Source organism: Callithrix jacchus, chromosome 5 (assembly GCF_049354715.1).
Source record: "Callithrix jacchus isolate 240 chromosome 5, calJac240_pri, whole genome shotgun sequence".
Lineage (NCBI taxonomy): Eukaryota > Metazoa > Chordata > Mammalia > Primates > Cebidae > Callithrix > Callithrix jacchus.
In genome coordinates, this window is record NC_133506.1 from 4741678 (window position 1) to 4760841 (window position 19164).

Consider the following 19164-nt stretch of genomic DNA (forward strand, 5'->3'; position numbering starts at 1 on the left):
GGTGCTTTTCTTAGGATTATCCCGGGGTTGTGGGTTTTTAGAAAGAATACTCCAGGTGAAGTGCCCTTCTCATCACATCTGTTGGGGCACCTGCTAGCCATGTGATTTCATGCTGATGTCAACCTCCAACACGTGGTTAAGATAGCGACGTCCAGGTTTCTCCACTGTAAAGTTACTCTTTTCCCTTTCCCTGCTCCTCAGCAGGAAGTGAGTGACCAAGTCTAGACCACCCTGGGCTTAGGGGATGTGGAGTGGACGAGAAGTAAGCTCCTTCTGTGGGAGGGGAGCATATCTGCCTACAATGTTTGGAGTTCTTCTGGAAAGAAGATTTATCTCTTCCCCCCTATTGATATATTGATTCATTCCTTTATTGGCTGATTTGTTTTTAATTGAAGTTTTACTTTTTTTTTTTTTTTTAGAGACAGAGTTTCACTCTTGTTGCCCAGGCTTGAGTGCAGTGGCGCAATCTTGGCTCACCACCACCTCCACCTTCCAGGTTCAAGTGATTCTCCTGCTTCAGCCTCCCGAGTAGCTGGGACTATAGGTGCATGCCACCATACCCAGCTAATTTTTGTATTTTTAGAAGAGATGGGTTTTCACCATGTTGGCCAGGATGGTCTCGATCTCTTGGCCTTGTGATCCACCTGCCTCAGCCTCCCAAAGTGCTGGGATCACAGTGTAAACCACCATGCCCATCCTAATTTTGTATTTTTAGTAGAGATGGGGTTTCTCCATGTTGGTCAGACTGGTCTCGAACTCCCACCTGCCTCAGCCTCCCAAAGTGCTGGGATTACAGGCATGAGCCACTGTGCCCTGCCGAAGTTTTGTTTTTTATCAACAGAACACATGTATGTAGCTTACGAAGTAAAGGCTTATAGGGGAAAAGAAGAGCCACCTAAAATCTTACCATTATTTCTTCTGGTGCTTCAACAATGTGCTTACTTTTCCATGTATACTTTTTTCCATTTTATATTAGGTTGGATCATATGAAATTGCCAGCATTCAACCATTTTTTTTATCTGCAAACATGGCAGTTTCATATGGTCCAACCTAATAACCTAATATTTTTCTTCCTTCTTGTCCAGATGATTGTTGTGTGACATGGAGTTGCCCCATTTTGATTGGTTGTGGATGTGACTGCACCTGTCCCTCATCTGACCTGGTTCAGGGATCAGCCTCTGAGCTCAGCTCCTGCTTCAGGCTCCTCCTGCCCAGATGGCATCTCGGGCCTGGGTGAGAAGGGCCGCAGGGTAGGAGGTCAGCCTTTGCTGTGATCGCTGCCTCCCAATGTGCCAGCCTGGAGCTGCCAGCTGGACAGCTGGGGGCAGGGCCTCAGGGGCTGCCTGAGCTCTGTCTGCTTTGCTGACACTGTGGCCAATCTCGTGCCCATCAGTGAACTGGGCCCCAGGCAGACCACCTTGCTGGGTCCATGGCCATTGGTCCAGTGCTCCAGGTTGGCCTTAGGCCAGTCATTGAACCCTTTGAGCCTCAGTTTCCCCATCTGTTTAAGATGAGGATTGTTAAACCTTCCAGATGGGCTTCTGTGGTGATAGAACGGGAGGTACTTATCCTGAGGCCATCAGAGCTGCTGGTGACAGGACACCTTCCTGAACTCCTCCAGATGCCTCTGATCTCTCCTTAGCTGCTATTGTGTTACCTTTAGGTGAGTGAGAAGCTGCCCAGGACAGGGTGCTGGGGTCTGGAGGTCTAGATCCCAGGCTTAGCTCAACCTCTGTCTTGCCCCAAGACCATAGCCAAGGGTTCTCTCTCTGCCTCATTCTCCCCATCTGTGCCAAGAGGTGGTTGGTGTCAATCCTCTGAGAGGCCTCCAGGTGCCTGAAAGCTGTGGTGTTTGCAGTGTGAGCCCCCATCCCCTCATCCTTCTCTGGGGCTGGGCCCTGCCCACCCTGCTTCAGGTACCAGAGGTCTTGAGCAGCTTGGGCTGATTGGGATTGTAGACTCCAGGTCTGGTGTGTAGGGCCCTTGGCAAATTGTCCTTGAAGAGACAGTGGAGCTGAGCTCCTAGGCCCCCTTTGATTCTGTGTATGGCCCAGAATGGGACAAACTGAGCTGGGCACAGAGATACCATAGTGGTATCTATGTGGTTCTGTCACTATGGCATAGAGACAGAACCACTCAAAGACCCTACCCTGATGGAGGCCCAGGGGAGGAGGCACAGTCAGGCTGTCAGCTGAATGGAAAATTGTACTTTGGATGAGTCTGTATTACTGAATAGAGATTAGTGGGGCTAAGAACTAATCTGGAGGGGGGCAAGTGATCCTTCCTGAGACCTGAAGGGTAAGCAGCTGTCAACTAGATGGACGGGCAGAGAACATTCCAGGCAGAAGAAACAGTAAAGATCCTGCAATGGGATTAGGTGGAGCCGGAAGAGGGTGGGCAGGGACCTGGGCAAGGTCTCAGAGCGCCAGGGAGTTTGAGCTTTGCCCTAAGGCATGGGAAGCCTTTGGAGGATTTGAAGGCTGGAAGTAACAAGACCAGATGTGGGTTTTGAAAAGCTCCCTCTGGCTGCCAGGGAGAATGGGGTGGGTGTGAGTTTGAGAGCAGGGAGCCCAGGGACCAAGCTTTGCTATTTAGATGACAGTGGCTGTCTAGAGTAGTGACTGTGGGGATGTATCGAAAGGGTAGATTTGAGTTTAGGTCATGGTGGCTTGTTGTATGAGAGACGTCTCAGGCAATTTTGTGGCCTGGGCACCTGGATGGAAGATGGGGGCATGGATGCCCAGTGGGAGAAGTGGGTTTGACAGGGGGAAGGTGAGTTTGATGTGGACCTGGCTGGGGTGGAAGTGCCTGTCAGAGGAGGGGGCACAGGCCTCTGGTTGCACAGGCACCAGGCTGGCATTCGAGGCCAGAGCTTAGGATGGAGGTGTAGACCATGGGTGGGGGCACGGGGAGTCTGGACAGCTTCTGAGAGGCCAACAGACCTTGCAGTGTCAAGTACGGGCCCTAAGGTGGGGCCCTGCGCAGGGCCTCTCCAGTGATTGTTGATTCAGGGCCAGGCAGGGGCTCTGTCTCCCATCACCTGCTAGCCTCTCAGGGGTCCTGGGTTCACGGGGTGGTACCCTGCAGCACCTCACATCCTCTCTCTCTCCCCCCAGATCCTGCTCATCTCTGATTACTTCTATGCCTTCCTGCGGCGGGAGTACTACCTCACACACGGCCTCTATTTGACGGCCAAGGACGGCACGGAGGCCATGCTTGTGCTCAAGTAGGCCTGGCTGGCACAGGGCTGCATGGACCTCAGGGGCGGGAAACTGGGCCAGGCCCTCCAGCCAGAGTTGCCAGCAGGCGAGTCCTTGGGCAGAAGAGGTTCAAGTCCAGGGTCACAAGTCTCTGGTATCAAAAGGGACCCATGGCTGACTGCAAGACCTCTGGGGAGGAACTGGGAGCTCTGGAAAAGGCAGGTGAGCAGGGCTTGTTAGGTTGTGGCTACTTAATAAATGTTTTTTGTTACGAAACCTACCCTGGGCCCATATCTGCATTGCACTCCTGGGGGTGGCCCCTAATGTTCTGGAAAGTACACACAGGTGTGTGTTTCTGGTATGTCAGAGCCCAGGGACGGTTCGGACAGCCCCACCAGCACCCTCCCCACTCCCAAGCAAGCAGCTGGAGGCATAGGGCCAGGCAGGCCTGAGCAATCTTTATTCTGCAGAGGGACAATGACCACAGATCCATACACCATGTGGAGATGGAGGGGTGGGGGGGCCAGTCTTTCAGGGGTGGGCAGGTCCAGGTAGTGGGCAGAGCCTCGGGTGGGTGAGGGGCAGGCAGGGGCCTAAAAAAAAAGATGAACCACACAGCAGGAGTGTGGGGGGATGCTTCCCACCTTCCCCCATCCCAGCCAGCACCCAGAGGGGCAACCCTAACAAAACCACTTAGGGGCAGAGGAGGTGGGTTGGTGCCCTCTGACTACGGGGCCACATCCCTGCCCAGCCCACCCCCAAGCAGAGGCAGCTCAGTTCAGGAACCAGGGGTTCTCTGGGCAGGGCCTGACCGGGCTTCCCCCCACTCCCAGGCCGACCCCCCTACTGCTGGCTCAGAAGCCGAAGGTTTCCTGGGAGGCGTAGACCATGTAGAGGAAGCCGTCCTCGTCTTTCTCCTGCTCGTAGATGTCCGCGATGGGCGTGGACACGCTCACCATGCTGTGCTGGCTCACCAGCAGGAAGAAGGCCTGAGTGGGGTTCAGCTGCAGGCGGCGCCTGAGGCAGGCGGGAGGGTGTGCGGCTGTGAGGGACGTGGCTGCAGGGCAGGCACAGCCCTGACCCCCAGAATGATTCCCAGCCTTTCACATCCATCCTCACCCCAGCTCTCACCTCTGACCCGACTCCAACTGCAGCCCCGACCTTGACCTTTCCAGCCGCGCCAGAACAGGGGCCCACCGCCTGGTCCCATCACTACTGACCCCACTCCCACCTCCTCTCGGCGGGAACCCGGCTCCCCGCCAGACCCAAGCTGCCTCCTGGCGGCGGCTGCCCACGCACCGGATGATCTTGACCAACTCGCTCATGTTGACATGGTCCGGGACCAGGAACTTGGTCTTGTCCAGGACGGGCAGCTGCTTCTCACCCTTGTAGCGCTCGATGATCACCTGGGAGCGGGGCAGGCGGGCAGGGGTTCGTGTCGGGGGCGCGCGAGGCGCGGCCAGGGCGGGGCAGGGCTGGGGGCACCGGACTCACCGGGATCTTGCTGGGGTGCTGGTCGCGGATCTGCTGTACCTCCTTACAGCGGTCGGCTGCGGATGGCGGCCGGACCTTGAGGCCGGGCTGAGCCGGGCCCAGGTCCTCCCCGTGTCTCCGCCCCGCCTGTCCCCAAGGGGCGGCCCCCGGCCCCGCCCCAGCTCCAGCCCCCGCCCCCGGGGCCGGCAGGCCCCACAGCCCCTAGCACCTATCATGGTGGGGAGGTGGGCGGCCTCCGCCCAGGCTGGAGTCAGCCTCCCATCCCGAGGGTCCGGCTGGGGCCTGACGTCACAGGACTGACGTCACCCGCGGTAGTCGGGGTCGGCCGGGCCCCCGCGTACCCCTGCTCCGAGCTCACAGCTTGCCCGCGGGGCCTCACCGAAGCTCCGCCGCTGCTTGAAAGGCCGGTCTGAGGGCATCGCGCGGGCCCGGTTGGGCGCGCAGGCCGGGGCTCTGGGACGTGGGGATGTGGCTGCGGTTTGGGGGCTCCGGGGGCTCCGTGCCTCACGCTGAAGGGCTCCGGGGCTCGCGCTGAGCGCGGCGGCGGCGGCTGCGGGAGGTAACTCGCCCGGTGACGTCAGGTCACAACATTCCTTAAAGGGGAGGCCGGCGCACTGCTCCCATTGGGCCGACGCACAACCTGCCCGCCCGGGCTCATGACGTCACGGCGCAGAGCCCCTGGGTCCCCGGCTCGGGACGCGAGGGGCGGGGCTCCTGGGCGCGTCACAGTCCTGTGACGTCATGGCCGGCCCAGGAGTCTCTCCCGGCGCGGAACTCAGGTGAGGCCTGGAGGGCGGCGGGGCTGCCAAGGGCTGAGGGAATGGGCGGGCCAGGCTGCAGCCCCGCGGCACCGCTCCCCGCGCCCTCACCGAGTCTGTGCCAGGCCTGGCGCGATTCTGGGCACCGTGGGAAACAGCCGGCGCCTTCTAGGGGCTCAGGACGAGAGACGGGAGAAGGTGCAGGAGGCACAGGATCAAGCAAGACATCACAAAAGAAGGCCCAGGTTTGCAAAGGAATTCTAGAATTGACAAGTAGAGCCATGGAAATTCAGGTCTCGGAGGATGAGGTGTAGGACAGCAGAAAAGAGTGCGCGGACCTGGAGGCTGATCGGAAGCAGCTCACCAGAGAGACAGGTGATGGAGAATAAAAAGGAAAAAGCCACGGATGGCAATGCCGGGAGATCTCACAGGCCGGGGCAGAGCTCCCTGCAGAGGCAGTTCCTGAAGGAGAGCTGCCAGAAGTGATTCTTAAAATCGGGTGGAATGCAAACACCGGAGATGAACATCTGGACGCTAGTGAATCTGCAGAACTCCAAAGACTATGCGATTTTAAAAGCGACCAAGGATGATGGATTTTAAAAATTACACCAATAACAAACTTCTCAGCAGCAAACGTAGAAGGCTACAGTAAAATGTAACGCTTTACACCTCGTTGACAGGAAAAATGCTGTCAACGAGGTGTTGATCCATGATTTAAGAGTTAAGAAGTAAAGATAGGTGGTGACAAAGAGCTTACACGAAAGACTGTTGCTGAAATTATTTTTGGGGGGTGGGACTGAGTCGTTCTGTCGCCCAGGCTGGAGTGCACTGGCGCAATCTCAGCTCACTGCAACCTCCACTTCCCGGGTTCAAGCGATTTCTCCTGCCTCAGCCTCCTGAGTAGCTAGGACTACAGGTACGTGACACCACACCCAGCTAATTTTGTATTTTTAGTAGAGACGGGGTTTCACCACGTTGCCCAGGATAGTTTTGATCTCCTGACCTCGTGATCCATCCGTCTCCGCCTCCCAAAGTGCTGGATTACAGGCGTGAGCCACTGAGTGCGGCAGCTGAAATAATTTTTAAAGAATGTACTTCAGTAACAAGCACATGGAACCGAAAAGGAAGAAATTAGATGGAAAAATGGTGAGCAAATTGGTAAACGTGAGTAAATCTAAACAAGCATGTAATATGCAACATGAATAATGATTAATTTGCGGGCTACAGAAACAAGATGTATGAGACGCAAGAACTTGGAAGACTGAGAGGGCAGAGTTAAGGTGTTCTCGGAAGGGTAAAGAGACTGAGCATTGTTAGGCTTTGTAAAGTTAGGTGAGTATTTCAGATATTTAAGAGGGATCATCAAAAGAGTAGAAACGGAACTGTAACTGCCAATGCCGAGAAAAGGGTGGTGATGGGTATTAAAACTAATAGCAAAGTAAAGCAAAGTAAAAGGGATGGTAAATAAATGGTACAAAACCCGAGGCAGAAAATGTGGTTTACCTTCATTTCTCAAAACACAGATTACCAGATCGGCCAAGAAAAAATAAAATGCAGCTCTATGCTGTTTACAAGAGGACATTTAAAACCTAAGGGCACCAAAAGTAAAAAGATGGCAGCTGGGTACAGCGGCTCACGCCTGTAAGCCCAGCTCTTTGGGAGGTCGAGGCAGGCTGATCACTAGGTCAGGAGTTGGAGACTAGCCTGACCAACATGGTGAAACCTCGTCTCTACTAAAAATACAAAAATTAGACAGGCATGGTGGTGCACACCTATAATCCCGGCTACTCAGGAGGCTGAGGCAAAAGAATCGCTTGAACCCCGGAGGTGGAGGCTGCAGTGAGCCACGATTGTGTCACTGCATTGCAGCCTGAGCAACAGAGCAAGACTCGGTCTCAAAAATTAAATTAAAAATTAAAAAGTTAAGATGGAAAAAGGTATGCTAGAGAAAGACTAACCAAAAGATGTACCTATAGAAAACTCAGACAAAATAGGCTTTCAGGCAGAAGACACTGGGGATAAAGAGGATCACCAGGAAATGAAAGGAGGAACTCTATGGAGAGAGAAAAGTTTTGAACTTCCATGTTCCAGGGTTTCTTAAGGCTGAAAATAGGCTAGGCATGGTGACTCATGCCTGTAATCCCAGGACTTTGGGAGACCAAGGTGGGCAGATAACTTGAGGCCAGGAGTTCAAGACCAGGCTGGCCAACATGGCAAAACCCTGTCTCTACTAAAAATACAAAAATTAGCTGGATGTGGTGGTGCATGCCTGTCATCCAGCTACTTAGGTGGCTGAGGCAGGAGAATTGCTTGAACCTGCTATGTGGAGGTTGCAGTGAGTCGAGATTGTGCCGCTACCCTCCAACCTGGGTGACATACCTGAAATCCCAGCACTTTGGGAGGCCCAGACTGGAGAATTGCTTGAGCCCAAGAATTCAGGGGTACAGTGAGCTGTGAATGCACCTCTGCATTGCTGCCTAGGTGACAAAATAAGACCGATTTCTTTTTTTAAAAAATCAGATTTTTATTTTTTCCATCTCAAAAAAAAGGGGAGGTTGCTGAAAATAGATTAAGAGTACAAGGAGAAATTGCCAAGTTCTCCATCTTAGTGGGAGACATGAGACCTCTGAGTAACTAATAAACCAACCAACCAAAGGCCCGGACTGGAGAATTGCTTGAGCCCAAGAGTTCAAGGCTGCAGTGAGCTGTGAATACACCTCTGCATTCCAACCTGGGTGACAAAATAAGACCCAATGCTTCAAAAAAAAAAAATCAGATTTATAGTCTTAAATACATAGATTTATTACTTAGATAATATAGAAAAGCAATGAACAGAGTGTTAAAGAAATTTAAAAAGGAGTAATAGTATAATTCCAGCACTTTGGGAGTCCAAGGCAGGTGGATCACCTGAGGTCAGGAGTTTGAGACCAGCCTGGCCAACATGGTGAAACCCCTCCTCTACTAAAAATACAAAAGTTAGCTAGGCATGGTGGCTGGTGCCTGTAATTTCAGCTACTTGGGAGGCTGAGGCACAAGAATTGCTTGAATCCTGGAGGCAGAGGTTGGAGTGAGCCAAGATCATGCCGTTGCACTCCAGCCTATGTGACAAGAGTAAGACTCTGTCTCAAAAAAATAAAAGAAAATTAGCTGGCTTTGGTGGCATGCACCTATAGTCCCAACTGCTTGGGAAGCTGAAGTGGGAGGATCATTTGAGTGACAGAGTGAGGCCTTGTCTCAGAAAAACAACAAAAAATAATGGAAAAAAAAAACAAACAAAAACTAGGCCAGGTATGGTGGCTCACACCTGTAATCACAGCACTTTGGGAGGCCAAGGCAGGCAGATCACTTGAGCCCAGGAGTTGTAGACCAGCCTGGGCAACATAGTGAAACTCGGTCTCTACAAGAAATACAAAAAAATTAGCTGGGTGTGGTAGCACACACCTGTAATCCCAGCTACTTGGGAGGCTAAGGCATGAGAATCACTTGAACCAGGGAGGTGGAGGTTGTAGTGAGCTGAGATTGTGTCACTGCACTCCAGCCTGGGTGACAGAGCAAGACCCTGTCTCAAAAACAACAAAACAGGTGGGGCACGGTGGCTGACACCTGTAATCCCAGCACTTTGTGAGGCCAAGGCAGGCAGAACACAAGGTCAAGAGATCGAGACTATCCTGGCCAACATGATAAAACCTTGTCTCTACTAAAAATACAAAAATTAGCTGGGCATGGTAGCACACACCTGTAATCCCAACTACTCAAATGCTGAGGCAGGAGAATCACTTGAACCCAGGAGGTGGAGGTTGCAGTGAGTCAGTATTGTGCCACTGCATTGTAGCCTGGTGGGAGAGCGAGACTTAGTCAAAAAAAAGAGAAAACCCAACCTACAATAAACATGTACTTAAAGGTAAAACACCATTCTATGTGATGAACATGAGCTATTCTTTTTAAAGCCAGGAACAAATATCCTGTAAACACAATTCAATATTGTATTGTATCCAGAGCACCAAGACCAAAAAAGGAGCAAATCTATCATTCCCAGCCAGGAAATCCAAGAGAATCTACACACAGTGAAAGACTGGTAACTAATGACGTCTGAGGACACCTGCTAGGTAGTAAGTTCAGAGGAACGTGAATCTATGGGCTCTTTCCACTGCTGCTGGGAGTGTAAGTGACCTCAGTGACATTGGAGAGCAATTTGGCACAATTGACCCAAATGAAGATGCCCATGTCCTTCCTACAGACCAGGAATTCTACTGTGTGCATGCCCAGGAGCCCAGGGAAACATGGGCAAGAATGCTTATTGTAACATTTTCATAATAGCAAAAAGTTGGGAACCACCTAAATGTCTTATTCAGTAGCTTGCTGTGTGTTCCTGTAACAGAACCACATGCTATTTAATGAAAGATGGAGAGGAGTCAATGAACACTGCCCTTAAAGGGCCGGATGGCAAATATTTTAGGCTTTGCAGGCCATGTGGTCTTCAGTGACCACTTGGTTCTATTATAGTGGCCTTAGCCAACCCGAATGGGTTTGGCTGCATCTGGATAAAACTTTATTTGCTAAAACAGACAGACGTTGCTGAGGGCCTTAGTTTGCTGAGTCTTGATCCAGAGCTGTGTGTCAAACTGGATGAACCTCACACACTCAGTGCCACAGGCACTCCCAGTATATCCTCAAATGTGACTAGGCTCATAGAGAGCAGCCAAAGAGCTGAGTCAGCCATGGCCCTGGGATGTGATTACACCTGTCTTTTGTCAGACCCAGCCCTGAGCTGAGGCTAGGATGGAGGAGGGGAGCCCCCAAGTCCCAAGCTCTGAGCTTTGCCCTGCCTGCAGTCCCTCCCCTTCCCCATTGCCCCTGAATCCAGTGGCCTGGCCTCTGCTTCATGTGCCTGCTTGAATGAAAAACAGACATCTCAAACTTGACCTGTGTACAACAAGCCTATCGTCTTCCCCTAAAATGGGCTCCAGCTGTAATTGTTTGTCTCCCTTTTTCAGGCCAAAAACCTCAGTCGTTTTTGAGACGGAGTTTCGCTCTCCCAAGCAGGAAATGCAGTGGTGGGATCACAGCTCACTGCAACCTCCACATCCCGGGTTCAAGCGATTTTCCTGCCTTAGCCTCCTGAGTAACTAGGATTACAGGTGCATGCCACCTCACCTGGCTAATTTTTGGATTTTTAGTAGAGACGGGGTTTCACCATGTCGGCCAGGCTGGTCTCAAACTCCTGACCTCAGGCGATCTGCCCGCCTCAGGCTCCCAAAGTGCTGGAATTACAGGCCTGAGCCCCCCCTCCCCCACCCCCTACCTGGCTTCCTCAGAGTCATTCTTTTTTCCTTTTTTTTTTTTTGAGACAGAGTTTCACTCTTACTACCCAGGCTGGAGTGTAATGGCCATGATCACAGCTCACCGCAACCTCTGCCTCTGGGTTCAAGCAATTCTCTTGCCTCAGCCTCCCGAGTAGCTGGGACTACAGGCTGTGCCACGATGCCCAGCTAATTTTTTTGTTTTTAGTAGAAACAGGGTTTCACCATGTTGACCGGGATGGTCTCGGTCTCTTGACCTCATGATCCACCCACCTCGGCCTCCCAAAGTGCTGGGATTATAGGTGTGAGCCACCGCGCCTGGCCCAGAGTCATTCTTAACACCTTTCTTTCCTTTACCACCCTCTTCCACCACTCCTGCTCCACTTCCAATCCATCCTCAAATCCTGTCGGGTCCACCTTCAAGATTCTCCAGAATCTGATCACAGCTCACTGCCGCCGCCTCTGCCACTAGGGCCACAGCCCCCACCTCATCTTGCAGAACTGCTGCTATTGTCTTTTTGCTGGTTTTCCTGTCCTGGCTTTGCCTCTTTCAGTCTACTCTCGGGACAGTGACCATAGCTCTCTTGTCCCCACACGCCCCTCTTAGAAAAAGAGCCAGGGGCTGATGGTGGCCCAGGAGGCTGTGGGATCTGGCTCCCAACTACTCCTCCAGCCTCCTGACTACTCCAGGAATCCCTGGCAGGCTTCTGCCCCAGGGTCTTTTCCTGGGACATCCTTCCCTGGGATCTCTGTGTCCCTCACCCTCACCTTGAGTTTTGGTTCAAGTGTCCTATCAGGGAGGCCTTCCAGTATGCTATATAATTTCTCTGGGCATTTTATTATGAAAGTGTTCAAACACTTGAAATAATGGTCCCCCTTATACCCAGTTACATTCTGCCACTAACAGTTGGCTCAGCTGGGCCCAGTGGCATAGGTGTCAAGTGTATTCTTTAGTGAGTCTGAGAAGTACACACACTAATGTGACCCAAACTCCTTTCAAGATAGAGAATATGGCCGGGTGAGGTGGCTGACGCCTGTAATCCCAATACTTTGGGAGGCCAGGGTTAGCAAACCACCTGAGGTCAGGAGTTCAGGACCAGCCTGGCCAACATGGTGAAACCCCGTCTCTACTAAAAATACAAAAAATTAGCTGGGTATGGCGGCTAGGCTCCTGTAGTCCCAGGTACTTGGGAGGCTGAGGCAGGAGAATGGCTTGAACCCCGAAGGCAGAGGTTGCAGTGTGTCGAAATCTCACCACTGCACTCCAGCCTGGGTGACATAGCGAGACTCCGACTCAATAAAAAAAAAAAGAACACGACCTTCCCCTTGGAAGGTTCCTTGGGCCTCCCCAGTCTACCTGCACTCTCCACGGAGGCAGGCACCATTCCCATTTCTCACCATATGCTGGCCTGGTCTAAAAATTCTTTTTTTTTTTTTAGACGGGGTTTCACCATGTTGGTCAGGCTGGTCTTGAACTCCCAACCTCAGGTGATTCGCCCGCCTTGGCCTCCAAGGTGCTTGGATTACAGACTTGAGCCACCACGCCCAGCTAGAAATTCTTATAGATGAAATCACACAGCATGTATTCTTATGTCTCTGGTTTAATTCAACATAAGGTTTTTGAGGCTTACCCATGTTGTTGCGGGTATCAGTAGGCCATTTCTTTTTTCTTTTGTGATGGAATCTCACTGTCACCCAGGCTGGAGTGTAGTGGCACAATCTTAGCTCACTCTAACCTCCACCTTCCAGGTTCAAGGGATTCTTCTGCCTCAGCCTCCCTAATAGCTGGGATTACAGGAGCATGCCACCGTGCCCAGTTAATTTTTTTTTTTGTGGGGGGGAATTTTTAGTAAAGACAGGGTTTCATTATGTTGGCCAGGCTGGTCTCAAACTCCTGATCTCGTGATCCACCCACCTTGGCCTCCCAAAGTGCTGGGATTACAAGTGTGCACCACTGTGCCTGAGTAGGCCGTTTCTTTAAACTATCAAGTAGGTTCCCATGGAGGGATGTACAGTTTGTTTTTCTATTGATGGATGCCTGGGCTGTTTCCAGTTTTTGGTGACTGTGAAGAAAACTGCTTTGAACACAGCTGTAACAGTCTTTGTGTTTTTTTGTTTCACTTGGACAAATAGCAGTGGAATTGCTGGCTTTGGGGACAGGTGTGTTTTTAAGGAGTTACCAGACCTTTCCCCAGTGCTGTTCCCTTTTGCACCCCCATTAGTGACATACAGGAGTTCCAGGTGCCCTGCCTCCTTGCCAGCACTTGGTGGTGGTCATGTTTTTGCCATGTTGGTGGGTGTGTAGTGGTATCCCATTATGGTTTCACATTTAATGCTTATTATAAAATGTTATTTTCCCTTCTCACTAAAATGCAAGCCCCTTAAGGACAGAGTTTTTCATATCCTTGGTTCCTGATATATCCCAGGACATAGGGTGCAGCACATGGCTCTTTGAATAAGTGACACCCCCTCCGAGTTCCCCACAGTCATCTCTCTGTGCCACTGGCCATCTAGAAGGCATATCTCCCCCTCTAGACCCTGTGCGGGAACATAGTCTCTGCCATGCACTGCTGCCAGGTACTAAGAGGATCAGCAGGTTGGGGAAATTGTTTCTGCTCAGGGGATGTCTCAGCCACAAGCACACCCTCTGCCGCTCTGCTCGCACCTCTCATTCCTGCTGTTCTGTGGCTTCTGACTTGGACTCATGGGCCTGAGAAAAAGTGGAGAGCTGGCCTTGGCTGGCCTTGCACAGGGACAGAATAACCCTGGCCTGGGTGGCCACTAATGAGTGCGTGAGTGTGGGGAGATCATATGCCCTGAGCTCCTTTACATGACGGCAGGTGAGCCAGACGGACCTGGGACAGCTGCTTCCCCATATGAAGAACTGAAGAATTTCATCTTCATCTGCAAAACTGAGACAATGTCAGAACTCCAAGGTAGAGGATCAGTGAGCGACTCCAGTAGCCATGGAGTCCTGGGGGAATCAGGGCCTACAATCAGCAGGACCAGCCTTAGCACGGAGGTGGGTGGGCAGGAGGAGGTGGGGGGGAGTGGGGGGGGGCGGTGGGGAGTGGGGTGGGAGGGACTGACTCTGGACCAGACTGAAGACTGGCTGAACCAGAAGTACCAAAATCACCTCTCCATAAGACATGCCCACCAGTGCCATGACAACACCTGGATGTTACCACCTCTGTCCATGACAATGCTCAGAATTTACTGCCCATTTTCTAGCTATTTCTGAATAAACTACCCCCTGAATTAGCACGTCATTAAAAGTGGGTTATAGGCTGGCTGCAGGGATCACAAGGTCAGAAGTTCAAGACCAGCCTAGCCAAGATGGTGAAACCCTGTCTCTACTAAAAATACAAAAATTAGCTGGGCACGGTGGCAGGCACTTGTAATCCCAGCTACTCGGGAGGCTGAGGCAGGAGAATTGCTTGAACCTGGGTGGCAGAGGTTGCCGTGAGTGGAGATTACACCACTGCACTCCAGCCTGGGCGATAGAGTGAGACTCCATTTCACAAAATAAAAAAAAAAAAACGGGTTATAAATACAGCTACACATCTGCCCCTGAGCTGCTATTCTCAGCACACTGCCCATGGCGGGGTGGGGATGAGGGGTAGTGGGGGTGGAGCAGTCACAAAGCTGTGACCCCTCCGCTCCCTCAATAAAGCTGTTTCTTCTACCACCAGCTGGCTCTGGAATTCCTTCCTGAGTGAAGCTGAGAGCCTGCCCTGCATCAGCACTGCCTGTACCTCGTTTAAAGCGATGAACTCACTTATAAAATGGGCCTCACATTGGGAGGCCCTAGGTGGGCTGAAGTCTGAGTTAGGGTTATTAGTTCCGAGGAAGGATTGGCTGTTTCCGTTTACAGACTCAAAGTGGGGGCCCAGCATTGTGGCTCACACCTGTAATCCCAGCACTTTGGAAGGCCAACATGGTTGGATCACCTGAGGTCAAGAGTTCAAGACCAGCCTGGCCAACATGGCAAAACCCCATCCCTACTAAAAATACAAAAATTAGCTGGGTGTGGTGGTGCTTAACTGTAATCCCAGCTACTTGAGAGGCTGAAGTAGGAAAATCACTTGAACCCGGGAGGCGGAGGTTGCAGTGAGCCGAGATGTACCACTGCACTCCAGCCTTGGTTATAGACTGAGACTCCCTATCAAAAACAAATAACAAAACTGCAACCAAAAAAACAAAGTGGGGCCGGGCACGGTGGCTCACGCCTGTAATCCCAGCAATTTGGGAGGCTGAGGTGGGGGGATCACTTGAGGTCAGGAGTTCAAGATCAGCCTGGCCAACATGAAACCCTGTCTCTACTAAAAATACAAAAATTAGCTGGGTGTAGTGGTGGGCACCTGTAATCCCAGCTACTTGGGAGGCTGAGGCATGAAAATCACTTGAACCCAGGTGGCAGAGGTTGCAGTGAGCTAAGATTGTGCCACTATACTCCAGCCTGGGAAACAGAGCGAGACTCCATCTCAAAAAAAAAAAAGCAAAGTGAAACACTGCAAAGATAGGGACTGAGACCCACTCAGGGTTTCCCAGGCCTGGGAGCTCACACCACCCCATGTCACTCCCCACAGATCCTCTGCTCTCACTGGGAAAGTGGAGGCCAAGGACAACCCCACTGCCCATGCAAGGCCTCAGACCTGGCCATTCCTTTCCTGCAGGCCTTACTCATGTCCCCATCCTCCTCTTGAGCCAGGGGCATGCTCAGGCCTCTCAAGCTCTAACCCAGCCTCCCAGAGTGAGAGGGCCAGGGCTGCCACCCTTCTCCCTCCTCCTCCCTTGGAGCGGGCTGGTCACCTGGGGAGGGAGGTTGGCTCCCTGAGGCCTTTGCAGCCTCCAGCTGCTCATCTCTCCGTAGCCACTCATGAGGTCCTGGGTTCTCTCCACACCCACCAGTGCCTCCACTATGAATGACTTACAAACCCCACCTCCAGCTTGGCTTCCAGGTGTCAGGTCCAGGCTCTGTCTCTGGAACAAAGGCTGCCTCCATTCTCAACACATCCAAAGGAAGTCATCTCTTCCCAAGCCTGTGCCTCCAGCTCATCGCCCCTGCCTTCTCATCCATCACCTGGCCCAGGCCCAGCTGGACTCCCCCTCACCCACCAGTGCAGTCCTCAGTCCTCTCCAGCCCATCTGTCACCTCTCACCCCTCTCCACTGTCACTGCTCTGGGAACACATCCCTCTTGTCTGCCCTAGATCGCACCTCACCAGTATGCCTCCCCTGCAGAAGCAAGGCTGGGCACACTAATCCCTGCCTTTCTGAACAATCAGCCCCTTCCAAAGTTTCATTCTGGCCAGGTGCGGTGGCTCACACCTGCAATCCCAGCACTTAGGGAGGCCGAGGCAGGAGAATCCCTTGAGCTCAGGAGCTCAAGATTAGCCTGGGCAACTATGTTAGTCCATTCTCACACTGCTAGAAAGAACTGCCGAGACTGGGCAATTTATAAAGAAAAAGTTTAATGACACACAATTCCGCATGGCTGGGGAGGCCTCAGGAAACTCATAATGCTGGCAGAAGGTGAAGGGGAAGCAGACACCTTCTTCCCTAGGCGTCAGGAGAGAATGAACAGAGGAGGAACTTCCAAACACTTACAAAACCATCAGCTCTCATGAGAACTCACTACCAAGAGAATAGCATGGGGGAAACCACCCCCATGATTCAATCACCTCCACCTGGTCTCTCCCTTGACACGTGGGGATTATGGGAATTACAATTCAAGACGAGAGTTTGGGTGGGGCAGAGCCAAACCCTATCAGTAACATAGCCAGCCCCTATCTCTATTTTAACAACAGCAGCAGCAACAAAGCATTGCGTAGGAACACTTTTTTTTCTTTTTTGAGATAGAGTCTTGCCCCGTTGCCAGGCTGGAGTGCAGTGCAGTGGTGTGGTCTCGGCTCACTTCAATCTCCGTCTCCCAGGTTCAAGAGATTGTCCTGCCTCACCCTCCTGAGTAGCTGGGAATACAGGCACGCACCACAACACTCAGCTGTTTTTTGTATTTTTAGTGAGAATGGGTTTTACCAAATTGGCCAAGATGGTCTTGATCTCTTGACCTTGTGATCTGCCAGCCTCGGCTTCCCAAAGTGCTGGGATTACAGGCGTCAGCCACCCCGCCATGCCAAGGAAAACATTTTAAAAATAAAAATAAAAGAGTTCCACTGCCACTCTTTATCCAGTCCCTTCACTTCCTCATCCAGCACAGACTCCACAGCCACCATAATTACTTCCAAAAGTCCTAACTCCCTTTCTTCTGCTAACTAACCTGGCAAAGTCCAGCTGCGGGGTGACTGCTGCACCCCCGGGCTGAAAGAGACACTGCAGAAGGGCCGGCTGCCGAACTCAGTCGAACTCCCCACCCGCACCCCCGGGGAAGTCTGTGTTCTCCTCTCCCCTCTTCTTTTGCTGCCTTCACTCCAACAGAGACCTTGCCCTGCCTGCTGGCCCTCTCCCTGGCTCCCCTCATGCTGAGTGGAATTGCTGTCCCTGTTCTAAGGCCAGTCCTCCCACTGCCAGGACGCCAGCCTTCCTCATGCCCCATGGACTTGCTCCCTGAGGCCCCTTACTATCTCCCCTCACCAGAAAAACATGTTCTGATGACTCACCCATCCTCAAAGTCCTTTCTCCTCGTGGCTTTTATGGCAGAAGCAGCTGACAGCCGACTTCAGTAGTCGCTGTCCCAGTCTTCCTTCGAAGAAGCCCTGGGTGTCTCAGTGCGGCCATGCACCTGGCTTCCGTAGTCAGGAGTGGCAGCTGGCTGAACCTCAGTCAATTAGGCCTAAGTGGAAAGTGCTCTATGGGACTCTTGGGAAACCGCCTTAAAGGGAAAAGGTACATTCTTCACCATCCCCATTCTCCATCAGTTGCCACCTGGATGACTGGGGCTCCAGAAGCTTTTTTTTTTTTTTTTTTTTTTTGTGAGGCGGTGTCACTCTGTCAACTAGGCTGGAGTGGTGGCACAGTGCAGCGTTGACTAGGCAGGCTCAAGCGATCCTCCCATCTCAGCCTCCTGAGTAGCTGGGACTACAGGCACTCGACAACACAACCAGCTGTTTTTTGTATTTTTAGGAGAGATGGGGTTTCACCATGTTACCCAGACTAGTCTTGAACCCCTGGGCTCAAGCGAATCTCCCGCCTTGGCCTCCCAGAGTGCTGGGATTGCAGGTGTGACCCACCGCACCCAGCCTCCTTGGCTTAAATGCCAGTAACAGGCTGATAGCTCCATATCCTTTTGTCTAGCAAGGACTGGCAGCATAGGGTATTCAAGTCTGTTGGACATTCTTACTATACACATGGGTATCTGACAGGCTCAGGTTAAGCAGGCCATTTCCAAATTGCAGGTGCTCTTTCCCCACCAAAGGTCCCCAGTGAGCCTCCTCTGAGTGAGTGGCAGCACCTGGTTGCCAAGCAGGCACCAAGAGTCTCCCTTGATGTCTCATTTCCTTACTTTCCAGCCCTCCCCAGCAAGACCTGGTGCTGTCTCTTCAGAATCCCTCCTTCTGGCCCCATGAAACCGCTCTTGCCCAAACTGATTACCATCAGTTCTCACCTGGCTGCCTGGGCTCCTGACTCCACGCAGCTCCACATTCTGCCTGGGATGCAAACGTGTGTACATTTCTAGCGAGTTTCATGTTGCAGGGGGTTCTCTTTGGTTGACTCTGGCAGATTCACTCTGGACTTCTGGATAATGCTGCTCATTGTTTAGTTACTTCATTAGAAAAGGGCTGGAAAGCCCTGGCTTATCATGCTGTAGCGTATTGTTAGTTTATTGCAAACTTTTAACATTTAATTTTTACCCGAACACTTGTAGTATTTAAAAATCAAGTATGCCAGACATGGTGGCTCACACCTGTAATCCCAGCACTTGGGGAGGCTGAGGTGGGAGGATTGCTTGAGCCCAGGAATTGGAGCCCAGCCTGGGCAATAGTGAAACACCAGCTCTACTAAAAATATTTTAAAAATTACCCAGGTATGGTGGTGCACGCCTGTAATCCCAGCTACTTGGGAGGCTGAGGCAGGAGAATGGCTTGAACCTGGTAGGCAGGTGTTGCAGTGAGCCAAGATCACGTCACCCTACTCCAGCCTGCGTGACAGAGTAAGACTCTGTCTCAAAAAAAAAAAAAAAAAAAAAAAAAAAAATTATGAAATTCCCTATTTCACCTAGTCTTTTTTTTTTTTTTAAACATAGCTGCTTACTTACAGATCACCCAGTCTTTTTTAGGGAAAGCAACTAACAACATATTTCTTGTAAACTAGAGGGTCGAAGTTGAATTATTTCTGCTGAGACCCCCAAGGCATCGTCCCTGGACCAACAGCAGCCTGGATGCAACACCAGCTAGTCCCAAGTGAGCTCACGCTTCTGCTGGGAATACGGTCTAGAAAGGATGATCTATAAAGG

General features: G+C 51.8%; 2 protein-coding genes across 7 annotated transcripts in view; one reads left to right on the forward strand and one right to left on the reverse strand.

The window, feature by feature from the left end:
• PIGU (phosphatidylinositol glycan anchor biosynthesis class U) overlaps positions 1–3480 on the forward strand; it is a 104005-nt gene extending 100525 nt beyond the window's left edge. For 3 of the 4 annotated variants that reach the window (XM_008995495.5, XM_002747261.6, XM_054255106.2), the window contains one exon: positions 3117–3480. Coding sequence is in view for 2 of the 4 variants with exons in the window: in XM_002747261.6 (XP_002747307.1) it covers positions 3117–3230 (114 nt within the window). In the remaining 2 variants the exon portion in view is untranslated. Of the gene's footprint in view, positions 1–1533; positions 1664–3116 lie in introns of all 4 variants that reach the window. The other variant, XR_013535024.1, reaches the window with a different exon arrangement.
• Positions 3481–3637: 157 nt separating this feature from the next.
• Positions 3638–5260, reverse strand: MAP1LC3A (microtubule associated protein 1 light chain 3 alpha). 3 transcript variants are annotated; one of them, XM_008995497.5, is made up of 5 exons: positions 5074–5260; positions 4695–4750; positions 4500–4606; positions 4048–4217; positions 3638–3793 (listed from the first exon to the last, which is right to left on the reverse strand). In XM_008995497.5, exons 1-4 carry the CDS (start codon positions 5111–5113, stop codon positions 4055–4057), a joined length of 366 nt encoding a protein of 121 aa, XP_008993745.1. In that variant the 5' UTR covers positions 5114–5260; the 3' UTR covers positions 3638–3793; positions 4048–4054. The 3 variants fall into 3 exon arrangements, with proteins under 3 accessions (XP_008993745.1, XP_078227212.1, XP_035153948.1); XM_078371086.1 differs by having other exon boundaries at positions 3638–4217; XM_035298057.3 differs by lacking the exon at positions 5074–5260 and adding an exon at positions 4903–4978 and having other exon boundaries at positions 3638–4217.
• Positions 5261–19164: the final 13904 nt, after the last annotated feature.

Coding starts and splice junctions, on each gene's coding strand:
- MAP1LC3A (XM_008995497.5), bottom strand. CDS start 5,113: ATGCCCTCAGACCGGCCTTTCAAGCAGCGGCGGAGCTTCG. Junction 4,607..4,694: donor AGCACCCCAGCAAGATCCCG/GTGAGTCCGGTG, acceptor CCCCGCTCCCAG/GTGATCATCGAGCGCTACAA. Junction 4,218..4,499: donor GAGTTGGTCAAGATCATCCG/GTGCGTGGGCAG, acceptor CGCCTGCCTCAG/GCGCCGCCTGCAGCTGAACC.